Below are 17,154 nucleotides of genomic sequence, written 5' to 3' on the forward strand. Positions count from 1 at the left end.
ACAAGTTTAGCAGATCTTTTTATACAATTAAAAACTTTCTTTAATCACACGCTGTTTTATAATTTTAAGGGTATCCGTGACATACACTGCACGCAATGACGGTATACCACAGTATCGCATACATCTTAGACCCATCACAGTCGAAAGTCATCTCAAACGGTTGAGCGAGGACAATTTCACATTCGAGGATTAACGTGCGACCGTGACTTTAAAGCCACACTGTCCCCTATTTCCACAACTTTACCAGACTGCAAGGGAACGTGACCAATTTCGCCATTTCCACTGTGCTTCCATATGAATGCCAACCTCGTCATTATTGTAAAAAGCGTACCTTGCCCAGACAACCAGTTAACAGATTCTAAACCTGGCACCGAGTGCCATCTAACACATTTCGCAGTGTCGCAGAGGCTCCGTCGACGATCTCCGCCACCGGCCACTGACCACGATGTGCCGCTGTCCCCGCTTGTTCCTCGAGTGCCCCTCCAGCCACCTCAACGAGCTGCCCAGTAGTCTTTGGTCCTATGGTCTCACCACGGATGAGAACCCGGTGGGTGTGGTGACGAAGTTGAACACATGGGAGAAGCTTAAAGACTTCACGCATCATTGCAAAACCATTAGTTTACACATCCCCCCCCCCTTTGTCGTTCTCTTGCTGGGCGAAGGCCGCCCCGGGTCGTGTCAGTGTCGTTCACGGAGAGAGTCACCAATGAGCCCAGTATTTAGTTTCGTTTCTGTTGAGATGTCTGTTGAACTTCGTTCACACCGTACGTAGGCAACCGTGCTAATCGGAGGTGCGGGGGCAATCGGAGGTTTCTCAGCTGAAACGAGCATCATTGGTGACCCCCGGAACTCGTGGTAAAAATTCACCATTTATATGACTGGAGCTCGTCCATTGGACAACCGCTGTTGATTTTGCATGAAGCGAAGGCCATTTATTGACCCCGAAGGATGATGGACAGGCTTGGTGAACCACCGGCTACGAATTTAACTCTCAGAACCTTCACACTGAAAGGCAAGTTCCACTCTTTAGAACTGCTTTTTGTGTTTAGTTTGTCGTACTTCTCCTGCGCCTCTGATTAGCACAGTTGGCTATGTGCCAGTGCGAAAGAAGTTCAACATGCTTACACACACTCATTCTGTTTTCCTTTAAGAATCCAAATCACATTGTACTGCGATTGGGAAGGAGTGCTATTAACCTATGCCATCTTCACAACACATTCAGAGAAGCGAGATGTTGCATTCAACAAAATAATGAAGGGACAAACAGAATGCGACGATACACGCGTACGTTTTACTGAATACACTGAACACGCAATGCGCTTTTCGAATCAAAGTAATCCTTTTACAGAGATATCAAAAAGGCAATGGGGTGGAAGACAAAACGTAACACTGGGAGGGAACAAAGCAATGCTCCCACAGGCATCCAAAATCGTCACAACAATACAACACGAGTCAAATCCCAGACGGACAGGACAGACACAATAACTCTTATTCGTTCGCGGGAGACACTCGTGTGTGTGTGTAAGTGGCGAATGCCGTGCACACCAAAAGTGAACAGACTGAACAGTGGGCTGGACAAAGCGTCAAAGATGGGACTTAGAAGTCGATCAACGGTACAGGTATTACTGGTGTGGCTGATCACATTGGCGTAGCTATCGAGGGTGTGCGAGCGGTGCACCTGCACTGGGGCCCACGGGCCGGAGGAGGGTGGAGAAATCGGGACAGGGAGCCCTCATTCTATTTAGGGCCTATTCCGACCAAGCTACGCCACTGCCTCCTTTGGGAGTTGGTGACAGGGCAGCGCGCAGGGTCGTCAAGTACGAGTATGGCCTTTTTGCTATCCGTTCACTCGTCACTCTTGGTGTCCACAGCAAACCGCATCCAGATTATCTGCAAATGTAAGGCACTTCGGAGAGAAGTGTTCACGCACGTAGCCGCCCTGTTGGCCCGGGGCTAAAGGCTTGAGAGCTGCATTGTTGAGGAGGCGATGCCCCACGACACTGGGACATAGTCCTCGTGGATCCCACTACTGGCCCCATGTCACTTGGCAAATAAGCTAAGCGAGTCCTGCCCCATTCTTGAGAACACCAACACGAGAACATTTCTTCGTAGCTGTCTGCCCCCCCCCCACAACCACTAACACCATGTAACCAGAGGAGGGGAAGTCTCAGAATAAAGTCGAAGTGTGGATTTAGTGGTGCCCGCGTTTTGTGACCGGCCATGAGCCAATGGTAGAAATTCCACATTATGGTTCTGAAACGCAAAACCCTGCTGGCTTCCCCCACCACCAAGTGGTGCTCCCCATCTGATGGGAATAGTTTTACCGACCCCCAGTGGAGAAATGATAACAATGACAGCAACAATCACGACGACGATGGTGGTGACAATAATGATTTAGAAGCTAAATTGACCCTGACAGGGATTGAACTCCTGAAACCTATGATAAGGAACCACACTGCTCAACCGCTGCAACTGTCCCGGCCAAAATCTCCGAAAGCCCCAACAAGAACCAGAACGTCATCTTTAGGTAGCGCATTGATTTATAAATGTAAACATAAGGCCATTTAACATTCGCTTACATTTGCAAGTCAAGTTTCCTGCTGGTAATACAGTGAGCCCCGTGCACACAGAGGGGCACAGACCAAGCGCTTGCATATTCTCTTGCTTGCAAAGCTCCTTCATAAACGCGACGCTCGACACCTTCCAACAAAAAACAAAAATCATTCGCCCGCAAGCGGTGACCAGGCGGCAACCAGGCTGCTGAGCATTTAGAGAAAAATAAAAGGTCGGTAACGCAAACACAATCCGGCCATAACGAGCAGACGTGGAGTAACACGCCATTTGGTCTGACAAGACAAAGCAACCAGGGTCGTAAAACGCACGGGATATTGAAAGCGGGATTTTATGGAGAAACTAGCCAATAGAAAACGAAACCCGAAATCGGTATCAAAATAGTCCTTAAAGTGGGACTTCAACAATAATTTGGGTTTGGAGTAACAGCAGCCCTCATTCTAATGCAATAATCGCATCCCTCACTGTAACATTACCCCCAACCTCAACTTCATCCATCACTAATTATAATTATAACACTATACCCTAACCTACGGCCAAATACCCTGCATGCGTCTAGTCTCACCAGACATATGAAGTTAAGCAGGTTTGAGCCTGGTTAGAGCCTGGTTAGAGCCTGGATGGGTGACCACCAGGGCTTGCTAGGTGTTGTCAGCAGCGACGGTGAGGTGGCAGCTTTGCTTATCCACCCCTCGTGTTTGTGGATTTTCTCCATGTGCTCAGATTTAATCTCACATGACACTCATGTATGATACTGGCCAAACACCCCAATGCAGGACACTCCTGAAAATGAGTATTGAGCCTCAGGGAGGCTTTCCTGAGTAAATGAATGGCATTCATTGGCATCATAACCTGATCTCAAACAAATACTAGCCCTTAACGCAATCCTAACATAATGCTACCCATAATACTAATCACAATCCAACCCAAACTCGAATTCAATCACTCAACTAAGTCTATGCCCACCTATAACATAATTAAGAATAAACTAACACAGCACTAAGTCTATCTGTAACAAAAAAAGATCCCTGTATAGCCTTAACAGACTGTAGGGGCAAGTGCTGTTAGCGAGCACCGATGAAGGCCGGCACGGCACACGAGGGGTGGGTGGCCAACACCACGCCCGGCCGCCTTTGTCTCCCTAGTGGCGATGTTTACACATTGCACCAGGTACTTATTTGAGGCTGAGTCGACCTCGGGGAGGCCCAGAACCGGTTCAGATCATCCTTATTGGTGTTGGCCGTGAGCGGGAATCGAACCCGGGTCGCCAGGTTCTTAGCGCTAACCGCTACACTACCGCTCCCCACTCCAAACACACACACACTATTCTGAAGCGGACCACTTCCACATAAACTTAGCCTAACCTCCCTACCTATCTCTAATACAGATCCAGACCCTAGCCATACAATACATTATAACCATAACCTAAATCCCACCCTGGTCATCTCTTGTTCCAAAGCCTAGAGTGACTATTACAACCCTGCTCGTGATTTCCAATTAAACCAGGGTCTTCCAAAGAGACGTTCCACAAAGTAAACATCTTCGACACTCATGCCCGAATTAATTAACATTTCCATCACTGTGATTTAGACTTACGACATTTTCGCTTCCACACAGCGCACAATTTGCACACAACTCCGCCAACCACACCAGATGGTGTTTGCAACATCCGATTTAAGTCTGAATTTAGATCATTCTCCGCTTGTGTTATTGAACTGCTGTAGTAGCTGGATCAATGTCGGCTCGGGAGCAAAATGGCTCAGCGGTAGGCAGTCTGACCACTGGGCCATGTGGCCAACTCGATGCACCATCGTGGGTTGGCGAGTTTGCGGGCAGCCATGTGCTCCAACCTGTGCACTAATTTACCCATTCCCCAAGTGCTGATCCACACGGCATCCCTCGACGTTACGAGGCATGGGGCGGACGATAAATTAGCAAGCGGCTCAAATTGAGTTGAGTGAATCAGTACGGTAAACGAGATTGCCGCCTTCCCGTGTTAAGTGCCAACACGCTTAGCGCAGAGGGCGCAAGTTTGTCTGCAGGGTGAGCGAGAGGATGGCGGAGGGCTCATGGCCAATGGAATCGGCAGTGTGTTGTTTGCCGACAACCCTGGCCACAAGGACACCAGAACCGAACTTCGCCAGCCAGCGTTTTTGTTTTGTTTATAATAATCAATACGAAACAGCTCTCCGTTGTGTTTTCAAGTTGATTTTTCGACTTAGTTCCTGCAGGAGGTGCCAAGATGTGGAATGAAACGTCTGATCGTCGTGCCGAATGAGTGGCACAACCCGAAAACACATGGAGGAGAGCTGCACGGCGCAACCGTGAACACCTTCACGGCAGCAATGTCAAACGATCCTCACCGTCACGGACGACACGCGCCATCGCGGGTTAAAATATCAACTTTTGCATTTCCTCACCTTCGTCATTGTAAAATCGAGTAAAAAATACACTAGCTCGTACAAGATTTTTCATTTACAAGGTTATTTCCCTTTTTGTCAGGCTTTTTTTTGCTTTTTTAAATAACCACAAAGACTACTTCACCTTGGTAAAACGAGGCGTCGTTTAAAATTTACTTCAGATTGCCTCGGCGGCGTACAGCTTTTAGCTAAGAATCCCATCGGACGGGTGTCTGGTTGGCTGGGCTTATTGCATTGACGGCTTTCCGTAGCCAGGAATGAGCTGCAGGTCAGAAGGCGGCGCTTCTTTCTAAAGTGGATAAAAACGACGAACAGCTCAACGAACAAGCCTACTCAGACCGCTAATAAATCTGGGAAGGGCCCCGCACTAACTTAGCAAGCCCCAAAACGGGGACTTGCGAGCGCGCGCTTGTTCGACGAGCTCTCGCGATCACACCCCCCTCGTTGGCCTCAACGAGTTTCAGTTCGGCACTTGACGAGAGTCAAACGGTGCCGTACGGTCAAGAGTTCAGTTAGCAAAAACAACGGCCGGACCCAAAGCCGCACACGCGGCCGATTCTGTAAAAGTGTAAGGTCATCGGCGCCCGTGTACAGCGCCGCACGCACACCATTGAACACCGAGATATCTCGAGCGCAGATTTCCCACGCGACTCAACCGTTTTGGCAACAGTGTTAGTAGGTTTGTAGTTGCACGCTCACGCTGAGGTACTAACCACGCACGGTCTGCGGTGCCATAACCATCAAAAGCGACGCATCCTGACGGGTATTACCCCACGCAACCCCAATGCACGTTAACAATTTTAGCACGTTAGGTGAAAAGCTGAGCGCGCTTGCCTCATTGAAATAGAATCAGATTTCGAAGCCAAAGACTCATGTTTATGAAATCCGATTCCAGTCACACTCTTCCACGGCATCACTTTCCTTTGCATCACAGGGCTTCAAGTGAAGTCCGTTTTGAGTGTACATCCGCGCTAACCGTTCCACATATAAATAGTTCATGGAGGTCTTTGTAAAAGACCCAGCCCTACCGTGCTATAGACACCAAGAGGATCCAAACCTCAATTCTCACGCAAAAACAGTTTGTGATTCGGCTGTGGTGCCGTGGCAGCCGTCGGTGCTAAAGGCTCACAGAGCGCGAATACCGATTTCTGCACGGTGCGGCGGGTGATCGATTAATTTAAAATTCAACCGCAGCGATAAAACCCCTCACTGTGATCAAAATATCTTTTAAGACTGCGGTCACAAGGCTCGACTCTATGGAAATTACATTTTTTTGATGGCACGGCTGTTGTGGTGCCTACTGGGGGGGGGGGGGGGGGGTGGGTGGCATCACAACATGCTCCAGCTGCTGCCGCAACTCACAGGGGAGTCGCCTGTGCCTTCCCACAGGCTGCACGCATGCAGCTGATGTCACTGGGTTTACGATAGCCTCCTTGTGTACATGATCCTTCACCAAACGTCTTAGCCTTACGCAGTAGACAGCGCTGGTTAAGGGGCGATGGAGAGACGAGCGCTGTTTTGGCGGAGATGCATGCAATGCAGAGGGACCTGCGAAGCAGCCACTCAAGAGAACAGTTGCTTCACAGTAAAGAGGCCTCGCGAGCGAAGCTGCCTGCGTTCACCAAACGTTCGCGTGTCCATCAGCGACTCTCACCGTCGAGGCTGGCGCGGGCTCCCTCCTGACCGTGGCCAAAACCAACGCCGTCGGTGAAATCAGACGACCTCCCCTGAGCCAGGCTCCCTGGAACCCGCTCGCTACTGGACAAGAGACTTGAGTCTTCTCAACTCACGCTGATCGTCGAAAGTCTCGTCATGCAACCGCGGGGCAAAAGCCTCCTTCAAAGTTACAGCTCCCCGACAATTGCCCAAAGTGGGTTAGGGCACACAAGCACAACCTCGCCCTTAGCGTCACCCAGCCCAGATACTCAGGCGGCAGATAAGGCAGTGTGTGGCCTCCATCAGGAAACATTCGACGGATGAATGGCATACAAGTTCAGCGCAGTGACGCACTGTCACTCTCCGGTACGACTGCTCGGGCACCGGTGTGTGAGGCTGGGAAAACAAACATGGGACGGTGACGTCGATTGGTGAGCAAAGGTGGTACCCGACAGTCGACGTCCCAGATGGGTGGGGGAAGTGGGGAGTAGCAGTTGCCCAACTCGTGAGTAGAGGCGAGTGTAATTGCAGCGCGATGTAGTTTCTGTGATTTAAACCGGAGGAGCAAAGAAGCAGCCCTCGGGTGTTGCGTGCACAAGGGTCTGAGCGTGCACGCGGGCTCGGCTCTCCAGTGGGGCGATCAAGAATCCCGCATTCCAAAACAACCCAGCCACAGTGGACTAGGGTGCTAGTTTTGTGATGGGGTTGGGATGTGGATATCGATAGCAGGTAAGGTAAGAAACAGGGCAAGCGCTAGGCCTCTGACACTAGCCTCACACCTAACCATTAACTTTATTAACTGTACCCACCCACCGGCTCACCTACTCATCCAACCCGCTTGTAAACCACCATGCTCACTTGTCCCCTCGCTCTGTCCATTTGCTCACCCACTCAACTCAGCCACCCACTCGTCCACATATCTCTTCATCATTCCCACTTGCTCGCTCGCTCCCCCGCCGACCCCCCTGCCCGCCCGCCCGCCCTGGACGGAGCACCACCACCACCACCGACTGGCACCACCGACTGGCACCACCGTCTCACACGCGCGTGTGCCGGCCCGACCGCCCGCCCCCAGCCTCCGCGTCTTCGGCACCGCCCGCGTCGGCCCCTCCCTGCTGCTGCTGCCCGCCCGCTGCCGCCCCTGCGCCGCCCTGGGCCGCCACGACGCTGCTCTGGAGGGCGGCGGGCGTGAGCCACTCGCGGGGCAGGCAGCTCTGCAGGAAGGGGATGCACGAGCTGACGTAGGCGAGGCGGTTGACCCAGCGCGGGATCTCGCGGCCGCACAGCACCTCGCTGACGGCGCTCGAGAAGTGGTTACAGTTCTTGCGCATCAGGTGGTAGGCATCCCCGCGGAACTCCCGGCCCAGCTCCTCCACGATGCTCTCCACGTCGCCCTCCGCGAAGTCCGTGGTGCCCAGCACGATGGCCTCCTTGAAGCGGAACGCGTCGCCCAGCTCGCCCGCGTCGCCCGGCGAGATCTCGAAGACGCCCGAGAAAGGGTACGGGTGGCCCCCGTACGCGAACTCGCGGCCGTACACCTCGACGCCCGAGTGGAAGACCCCGATGCCCAGGGACGCCGTGTACTCGTTGATCCAGTACATGTCGTACACGTTGAGCAGCACCGGCTGGTTCGCCATGGCTGGCGGGTGGGAGGAGGCCCGGGGCCGGTCTGGGGAGGGAGGGAGTGAGATGTGACGGGACGGAAGGGTGGTAAAGGAGATGGAGGCCTCTGCCTGGATTCCCTCTCCTACCTCTCTAACCCCCCACCCCCCAACTCTGTTTGCCCTCCTCCTCCGCCACGTCGCCACCTGGTTTTATATCTTCGCGTATAAGTGGACTGTAATGCACTCCGCTCATAATCCCCACCTCTTCCCAGTTGCTCATCACCCGCTCTCTCTCCTTCCCAAGGGTCCTGACCGCGTTCCTCCTCACCTATCCCCTCACCCCATTCACCAGGTCCTCATCACCAGGTTCTCATCACCTGCGCCCTCTCTCCCTCCACCTGGGCCCTCACCTCCAACAAAGTCGAATTTGTTCCCAGTCCTCAAGACAGTGAATTATTATTTCCGCCGCTCTCTCCGTGTCACGGGTCTCCGCCGCCTCCTCCTCTCTCCCTGCTTCACCTCTCATCATCCTCTCTACCCCCACTCATCATCACGTCCCCACAACCCACCCCACCACTCTCTCTCGCCGGGCCCTGACCACCGCCAATAAACCAAACACCACGGAGTGACGGTGACGTCCTCCGCGGCCCCTGTGCCAGGCCAGGTGCACCTTTTGAGGCCACGTGAAGTGTCGAAAGGGCTCGCTGCTGGCAGGCGGTCACGGGACAGGCCCATGGGTTTCCCGTGGGGTTGACCGACTGACATGACTACCGCCAAGTGGTGTGACCACCCACCGGCACCCCCACGGTGTGCCAACTTGCTGCGTCGTACGCCGCCCGGCGCTCCGCTCGTTGTTGCCAGCGGAGCTCCTCTGCCCAACAAAGACAAAGATCCCCCGTGTAGCCTTAACAGACTGTAGGGGCAAGTGCTGTTAGCGAGCACCTACGAAGGCCGGCACGGCACACGAGGGGGTGGGTGGCCAGCACCACGCCCGACCGCCTTTGTCTCCCCAGTGGCGATGTTTACACACCGCACCAGGTACTCATTTGGGGCTGAGTCGACCTAGAGGAGGCCCAGGACCGGTTCAGATAATCGTCACTGTGGTGTTGGCCGTGAGCGGGAATCCTCTGCCCACCACCGCCACTCATTGACATCTCCCTCCGGTATTCCCCTCAACCTCCTCACCCACCCACTCCCCCAAACCCACCTCTTATACGTTCACCTCGTCTCTCCCACCTTCATCACTGCCCAACCACCACCACCCCCACCACCACCCCCTGCACCACCAGCACCATCACCCACCACCCCCCCACCGACCACCACCCCCCCCCCACCACCCCCACCACCACCCCCCCACCACCCCCCACCCCCCCCACCACCCCCCCCACCGACCACCACCCCCCCCCACCTACCACCACCCCCCCCCACCGACCACCACCCCCCCCACCGACCACCACTCCCCCCCACCACCCCCCACCCCCCCCACCACCCCCACACCACCCCCCACCACCACCCACCCCCCACCACCACCCCCCCCCACCCCCCCCCCACCACCACCCCCCCCACCACCCCCCCCCCACCACCACCCACCACCCCCCCCCCACCCCCCCACCACCCCCCACCACCCCCCACCACCCCCCCACCACCCCCCCCCCCACCACCCCCCACCACCACCACCCACCCCCCCCCCACCACCCCCCCACCACCACCCCCCACCACCCCCCCCCACCACCCCCCACCACCACCCCCCCACCACCCACCACCCCCCACCACCCCCCCACCACCACCCCCCACCACCCCCCCCCCCACCCCCCCCACCACCCCCCCACCACCCACCACCACCCACCACCCCCCACCACCCCCCCACCACCACCCCCCACCACCACCCCCCACCACCCCCCACCGGTCTCTTCACCTCCTCGCCCCGCGCTCGCGTCTCGCTCTCCGGGAGTCGCTGCTGGGAGTCGCCGCTCGCAGCACGAGCGGCGCTGCGCGTGAGGCGCCTCGGCGGAGTTTGTCGTCGTTGTTGTCGTCGTTGTTGTTGTGGCTAAGCAGGAGGATGAAGAGGTTTGATGACGACGACGACGACGAGGTTCGTGTGAGGAGGCGTTCGGTCGCCGTTGGCGCTTGAGCAGGAAGCGACGAGCTGGTGGGGAGGGGTGGGGGGGGTCACGGGGTCACTGGAGGGGCGGGGTCACGCGCGCGCGCGGGGGGTGAGGGGCGGTCTGGTGACGTCAAACAACTTAAACGGCTCGGGCGCGATGACGCCATACAACGCTTCCCCGAGGCGCGAGTGACGCAATGCGACCAAATGGGCGTCCACGAGAGGACGTTACCACGATGACGTTGCGGAGGTGGGGGCGGGTGACGTTGGGTCCGCGCGTGAGGGATGATGTAATGGTTTGCGGACAGGTACGACGTCACACCAGCGGGAGACGTGACGACGTAACTACGTTCTGGTTCCACCCAGCGTGAATAATTAATCAGTGGTCGCCCAATGTAGCCTAGTCACCGCCATGGTAACGTGGATTTTCCACCTAAGGCTCTGGGGCTGTCTAGAACACCCCGACTCTGCGCTGATTCTGAGCAGAGGGGACATTAAGACTAGGACAAATATGGACCATTTCCCACACAAAATAAATGTATGTTTTTTTTTAATGGAAATTGAGGAATTCTTCCGACTTGAAACTAAATCCAGTGACGGTTGAATCACCTTACAGATAGACGTACCACGAACACGTGATTACCCCAAATATTCCAACGTTAAGCACGGTTGGCTACGTACGGTGCGAAAGAAGTTCAACATGCATACAACACAGGCGCATTCAAGGAGGAGAGGCCGGGTTTATCCCAGGAACATATTTCAGTATTTTATTAAAACATTTGAAAAGTTTCAACTCTATTGTTTAGATACAAAACTTAGGTTAAGTGAGTATTTACAAATGACAAAAACAAGCGGGAATTAACGTCTTGCGGGTCACGCTCAACATTCTGAACCTGAAGCTACGCACTTCCTCCGATTACACGTCACCAAACTGAAACTCTGGAAAACAAACATCAGCGGGCAGTTGCATAAAACATCTGAAGTAGATTATTTTCCCTTCATCTATCATTTTACGCAGTATACAAAGGGACCCATCACCAAAGGTGGCCTCATGCAATCGTCCCAAGGACTCGAAATATATCAACAAGGGGTGGAGCGGTGGTGCAGCGGTTCGCACACTTTGCTAACATCCGCAGTGACATCTGATACCATATCAGGTGTTCAACCCCCTCGCCGATCCACACTGACCAGCACAGTGAAGTACGCTCATGCGACTCTCGTGACAGAAACAAGGGAAGGCCATCATACAGCAGCGAATTGACAAAACGGCTGTGATTCTGATTGCATTATTAATAATAGGAGGATTTGGCTGCCAAGAGTGGCACTCAGCCGGCACAGATGATACCCTGCGTTCTAATCCAAGTTTCTGGCCACCCCTGGTGATTAAGCCGGATTCTCGAGCATTACGAGTTACAACTGGGTCCAGTAAAGAAAGCTCAACTAACGACCCAAAAAGGAGCGTGGACGAATGCCCCTTCCCCACCCTCCCCACCCCCCGCCCCCCCATCGCTAGAGGCGCTTGGGGTCGACCTTGTCGAGCTGCACCAGCGGCTTCAGCTGCTCGGCGAAGCTGCGCATGTCCTCGGCAATGGCGTCGGCGCCGCCGCCGCCGCCGGCGCCGCCGCACACGACGCTCAGCTCCAGCAGGTGCGACGGGGACAACGGCTCCGCCGACTCCGGGCTCCCGGCGACGAGCAGCCGGAACACCTTGCACACCACCACCTACGCGCACCAAAAACAACACACATCCACCCGTGGAGCTCACGCTGTTGTACGTACGTTGTACGTACGTTGAGCTTCTCTCACACTGTACGTTGCCAACCGTGCTAATCGGAGTGTTGCGGGGGAAGGACAACAAACTCAGCACAAGAAGAAGTTCTAAAGAAATTAGCTTTCAATCTAGACGATTTAAAAGTGCATAGCTCCAGTGGCTTCCTAATATCGGAAGAGCGTTCCAGACGGCCAAAGAAGAGCATCTGAACGCGAGCGATGCGGTGACTGTCGCCGTAGCCTAACGCTGCTGCGAGGATGACGAGAGTTAACGTGATGGTTTAGTTCTTTTGACGAGATCAGCAAGGTATTGTGGTTAATCTGTGGCAAGTACTTTGTGTGTAATGAGTGCGGCCTTATAATGTATTCGTTTGGCAACCGGAAGTCAATGCAGCTCAGCGAGCACTGTTGGGACAAGTGCTGCTAGCGACCACCTACGAAGTGCCTGGAATGGTGCACAAGGGGGGGTTGTGTGGCCAGAACCAGCTCTGTCTCCCCAGTACTGATGTGTGCAGACCACACCTGGTACTCATTTGAGACATAGTCAAAAAAGTGCAGGGGTGGGGAACCTGCTGCTGACTGAGGGCCGAATAGGACTTTCAAATACCTTTGGTGCAGTCACTTCTTTCGCTGCAAGATGAGTGTGGCCAAGATGGTTACGATGACATATACAGCTGTATTGCATTCAGGCCATATCGAAGTAGTCGGCGTCATGTGCCCACGGACCATGTGAAATAAAGACATAGGTTCTCCACCTCTGACCTATTGGGAGTCAAAGAAAATTCGGATGCAACTCACCACTGATGTCAGTTGTGGCTAGGCATCAAATCCTGGTCACAACCTCCCTTGACAATACCCCCCCTCCTCCTTCCTCCCGCACCTTCATAGTTCCCTTGCGGTAGATGTGTCCACGTGCGATGTACTCGTGGTCGGTGCGGAAGCCCATGTGCTGCAGGAAGGTGGGCAGGCACTCCGAGGCGGCCACCTCCACCACGCTGCGCACCAACGCTCCCCGCTGCTTGTCCCCGACCTCAGCTGTGCCCACGTAGCGAAGCTGCCATGGCAGCTGCAGCGCAAGCGCACACGTGCACACGGATATGTACGAATGCGTACAGATAACGTGCGCTTTGATGTGCGCGAAGCACAAAGGCTCAACACGTGCATTCGCACTGACATGCACGAGAACTCATGAGCACAAGTGTAACACGAGGGGTACAACAATTGATCTCCCTGGAAATTGTATGAATGTGCAATTCACAGCCAAAAAATGTATGGATTGTTTCCAGTTTCTTTTTGCCTTGATTGTATCGCTGTTTGCTACAATAGCCTGCATCTAAATTTAGACGACCAAACATGAGTGTGCACACACATGAATGCACAAATGCACACAAATAGACGTGCATACGCACAGAGAAATACAACGATAAAGATTCCACATATATACTTTTACAAAATGTTGGGGCAAGTGCTGTTAGTGAGCACCTATTAAGGATGGCATTGCACACGAGGGGGTGATTGGCTCACATCACACTCAGCTGCCTTGGTTTCCCCAATGCTTAAGTTTCCACACTGTAGCAAATACTCATTTATTGGTTGAGTCAACTTATAGGAGGCCCTAAGCGGTAAAAATATGTCACCGATGTTGGCCATAACCATTAATTTAATTTGGGTCGCCAGGTTCATACCGTAGCACGCTGAGCACCACACAAGAGCACGCACATGTACACAACAATGAGACGACACAGGAATAAACACGCTGACGGGCGAGATACCCCTCTCCACACACCCTCACCCCGGGTCGGTCCAGGGCATGCCGCGCCCGAATGACGAACGGCGACCCCTGCCCAGGCTTGAGCAGGAAAACTATCTCATGGTCGGCAAATGACTCCGCCTCCATGTTATCGCAGAGACCACGCAGGCGGCTGAGCACATTGTCCACGCTGCTGTCCAGCACGCTGCCTGCACACGCACAGCCATGCACGATTATACAACTGCCGTTCGCCACTAAGTGGTGGTGAAGTCACCACGGCGGTTGTGCACTTTGAGGCCACTTGAAGTGTCGAAGGCTTGCTGGCAGGTCACGGGACAGACTCAGGTGCCATGGATTGACTGAGATAACTGGTAGATGCACCATCTGTGCATCCTACTGTGCCAACTTGCTGTGTTTTAGCTGCCCGGTTCTCAGCTAGCTGTTGTGAGTGTTGCTCCTCTGTCCTCCGTTGTTGATGGAGGGTAACTGCCTCTAACTGCCCAGCAGTGTCCTTCACAGGCCTCCTCCACAGAGGCTGATCTTGACAGTCAATCTCTTCTCTAGCCCGTGCCACGCCCGTTTTGCCCCCTCTATCCAGCCAAACAAAATCTGTTTGGACATGCGGTGGCCGGGCATGCGGGCTACATGCCCCAGCCAAAACAGCCTTGCCTGCCGGAGGAGCTAACCGATGGGACTATGTCCAAGATCTTTCAAGGATCTGAGAGCTCTTCGATCGTAGGTAGGCCAGCCTGAATGTTACATTCGGTGGGGGTCCACGTTTCAAAAGTAGCACACTGGCATGCACACATTATACCGGCACATACGCATACAAACCCCTTTGCACCACACGAGCACATAGATACAATCCCATACACCACACTGGCATACGCAGATATGAGTACACACGTTAAGACGCGGAGGAGAAGAAACGATGACAGTAGCACTGCAAGACGCCTTTGCAATGGGAAACGCCAGCCGGAGGTAAAAAAAGACGGTAAATGTTGCTCTACACGTTTCAGACAAGGGCCAAACACAGGGTTCTCTGTCCTTTGGCTGGAACTGAGGCCATCTGAAACGCATGGCTATAAATGATGGTGCTCATGCAATTTTTCTATCCATGTCAATGGGAAGGGCTCATGTGACCCACAAAAGCAGGTCGTTGGTTGGTATTTATGCGTCGGTATTTACTGCATGTGAAAGCCCTGTTGGGCCCTCGGCAATGGAACTGTTCCCCAGCTCTTGACGAGGCGAGTGTGGCGAGCACCTTGCAGGAGATATTCCATGGAGCTCAGACCTCCGCCTCCCGTCAGGGGCTGCACCGGAATACCGTGCTCCTCCATGCTGCACGACACACGGGACAGGGGGAGACACGCCGTGGTTCATGAACACAAACGCACGGTGGCAGATGAGGGCATGGGGGGTGGGGTTCACACACCGGCAGCTAGGGAGACGTCGGGACAGACGGACAGGGACACGGAGATCTCTCGTCAAGCTAACGCAGGGAACGCGCCGGAGAGGGCGACCGGCGGGGGCCCGTGGACCGTGGAGACGGGGCGAGGAAAATCCGCTCGCGGATGGGTTACACGGGAGGAGGCCTCCATCCCGCAGCGGGGTAGATCACGGAATGGCGAGGTGTGTGTATATATAAGCAGTAGTGTGTACACAAAGTTAAGGGTGTCGCACATTCACAAATGCCGTGCCACCAGCGTTGCTCCCCTTACAGCGTCGAACAAAAGCCATGCCCAGAGAGGGTCCGGACAGAATGGCAATACGCATTACTGGAGGGATCCGAGGAGCCACAGCAGCTATTTTAGAGAAACGGTAAGCGAATCACGCGAACGCCGACAAACGAAACTAAAGCATCCACACCAGTGCCGGATTATCCTGGTAGCAACAGTAGCTACACATGCTACGGGCCCCGAACTTTCGTGGGCCCCCGCGCTAAACGCTTTCAAGCGATCAATTCCGGCTCAGCGATTCTGCACTTGCCCTATTACTATAGTACTGTACCGCCTTCAACTTTTACCGACTGGGAGTTTAAGGTTAGCGATTTGTCGTATTATCTGGGCTGTATAGCGAATGAAAAAAAGATTACAATTACATTACTACACGAGTTATAAATGAGTTTTAATATTTACGTGTTTTTTTATATATATATTAACGGCACCCTTAATAACAACATTTGCTACAGGCCCAGCACTAGCTTAATCCGGCACTGGTTCCACACCAGACCGGGGCACACAGCCCCAAGAACCCGAGGCGCTTACAGCATCTTCATACTCCTGGTTCTTTCGGTAATTTTTATTTCCTAGCTACGTGATGACTTTACCGAGAGAACCAGAGAGAATGGATTTCCTGCAGTCACGAAAGCTCCGAATCAACATTTTACAGCAACTTCGATTTCAGAAGTGACGCTGGCCCGCAACAGGGCAATGCCCAGCGCTGATGCCCGTGGCTCAAAGTTGCAAATTCACCAAAGGGTTGGCGTTAACTCGTTGACGTTGCGGTTGTGATGATGTTAGCGATGTTGTTATTGTTGTTATTATTGTTGTTGTCGTTCTACGAACCTCGCTGTTGCGCGGTGCCCTGGACGGTGTGTGCAGGGGGTTACGTCATCGCTACGGCACCCGGCGAGGTTGCCCGAACGCGATTGTAAATTAACTTCCTTTTAATCAAATCAAATCAAATAAATCACCACCTACGCGACTTTACCGAAATAACAAAAGAGTATTGATTCCTGCAGTCACGAAAGCATCAAATCAAGATTTTACCTTTAAAAATCAATGCACTTATAAACTAAACTAAATATATTATTATTTTATAAATATTAAGAAATGGTTTTACCCTTTCTGGCAATAAAAACAGGCGTTAAGATGTTAAAACAACAAACATAACTGTTTTGCAAGGAATACTGTCTGCATTAACCACACACACTTGTGGTGAACATGCAAACAAAACATGCTCTGGAAAATATTTGTTTGTTATTTTACCAGGATAGATTTTTGTGTAGATTTGTGTTCTTCAGAAACGACCTGGCAACAAATGATGTCAACTCCTTATCAATGATATACCCTGTCACCTCCTTATCAATGATATACCTGTCAACTTCTTATCAATGATATACCCTGTCAACTCCTTATCATTGATATACCTGTCAACTCCTTATCAGTGATATACCCTGTCAACTCCTTATCAATGATATACCTGTCAACTCTTTATCAATGATATACCTGTCAACTCCTTATCAATGACATACCTGTCAACTCCTAATCAATGATA

At 53.2% G+C, this 17,154-nt stretch overlaps 2 protein-coding genes across 4 annotated transcripts; both read right to left on the reverse strand.

The window, feature by feature from the left end:
* On the reverse strand, positions 1 to 10,436 carry LOC116941555 (deubiquitinase DESI2-like). Its single transcript, XM_032952725.2, has 2 exons — positions 10,167 to 10,436; positions 1 to 8,316 (listed from the first exon to the last, which is right to left on the reverse strand). Exon 2 carries the CDS (start codon positions 8,282 to 8,284, stop codon positions 7,685 to 7,687), a length of 600 nt encoding a protein of 199 aa, XP_032808616.1. The 5' UTR covers positions 8,285 to 8,316; positions 10,167 to 10,436; the 3' UTR covers positions 1 to 7,684.
* A 672-nt stretch (positions 10,437 to 11,108) lies between these two features.
* On the reverse strand, positions 11,109 to 16,536 carry MED18 (mediator complex subunit 18). 3 transcript variants are annotated; one of them, XM_032952724.2, is made up of 5 exons: positions 16,443 to 16,536; positions 15,140 to 15,216; positions 13,918 to 14,084; positions 13,006 to 13,191; positions 11,109 to 12,077 (listed from the first exon to the last, which is right to left on the reverse strand). In XM_032952724.2, exons 2-5 carry the CDS (start codon positions 15,213 to 15,215, stop codon positions 11,865 to 11,867), a joined length of 642 nt encoding a protein of 213 aa, XP_032808615.1. In that variant the 5' UTR covers position 15,216; positions 16,443 to 16,536; the 3' UTR covers positions 11,109 to 11,864. The 3 variants fall into 3 exon arrangements, with proteins under 3 accessions (XP_032808615.1, XP_075922737.1, XP_075922736.1); XM_076066622.1 differs by lacking the exon at positions 16,443 to 16,536 and adding an exon at positions 16,350 to 16,437; XM_076066621.1 differs by lacking the exon at positions 16,443 to 16,536 and adding an exon at positions 16,143 to 16,325.
* Positions 16,537 to 17,154: the final 618 nt, after the last annotated feature.

The sequence above is a fragment of the Petromyzon marinus genome, chromosome 12, assembly GCF_048934315.1.
Source record: "Petromyzon marinus isolate PM22_M1 ecotype Great Lakes invasive population chromosome 12, UKy_Petmar_22M1.pri1.0, whole genome shotgun sequence".
NCBI classification, from domain to species: Eukaryota; Metazoa; Chordata; class Hyperoartia; order Petromyzontiformes; family Petromyzontidae; genus Petromyzon; species Petromyzon marinus.

Coding starts and splice junctions, on each gene's coding strand:
- LOC116941555 (XM_032952725.2), bottom strand. CDS start 8,284: ATGGCGAACCAGCCGGTGCTGCTCAACGTGTACGACATGTACTGGATC.
- MED18 (XM_076066621.1), bottom strand. Junction 14,085..15,139: donor CATGGAATATCTCCTGCAAG/GTGCTCGCCACA, acceptor GTGCGTGTGCAG/GCAGCGTGCTGGACAGCAGC. Junction 13,192..13,917: donor ATGCCCTGGACCGACCCGGG/GTGAGGGTGTGT, acceptor CTTGCGCTGCAG/CTGCCATGGCAGCTTCGCTA.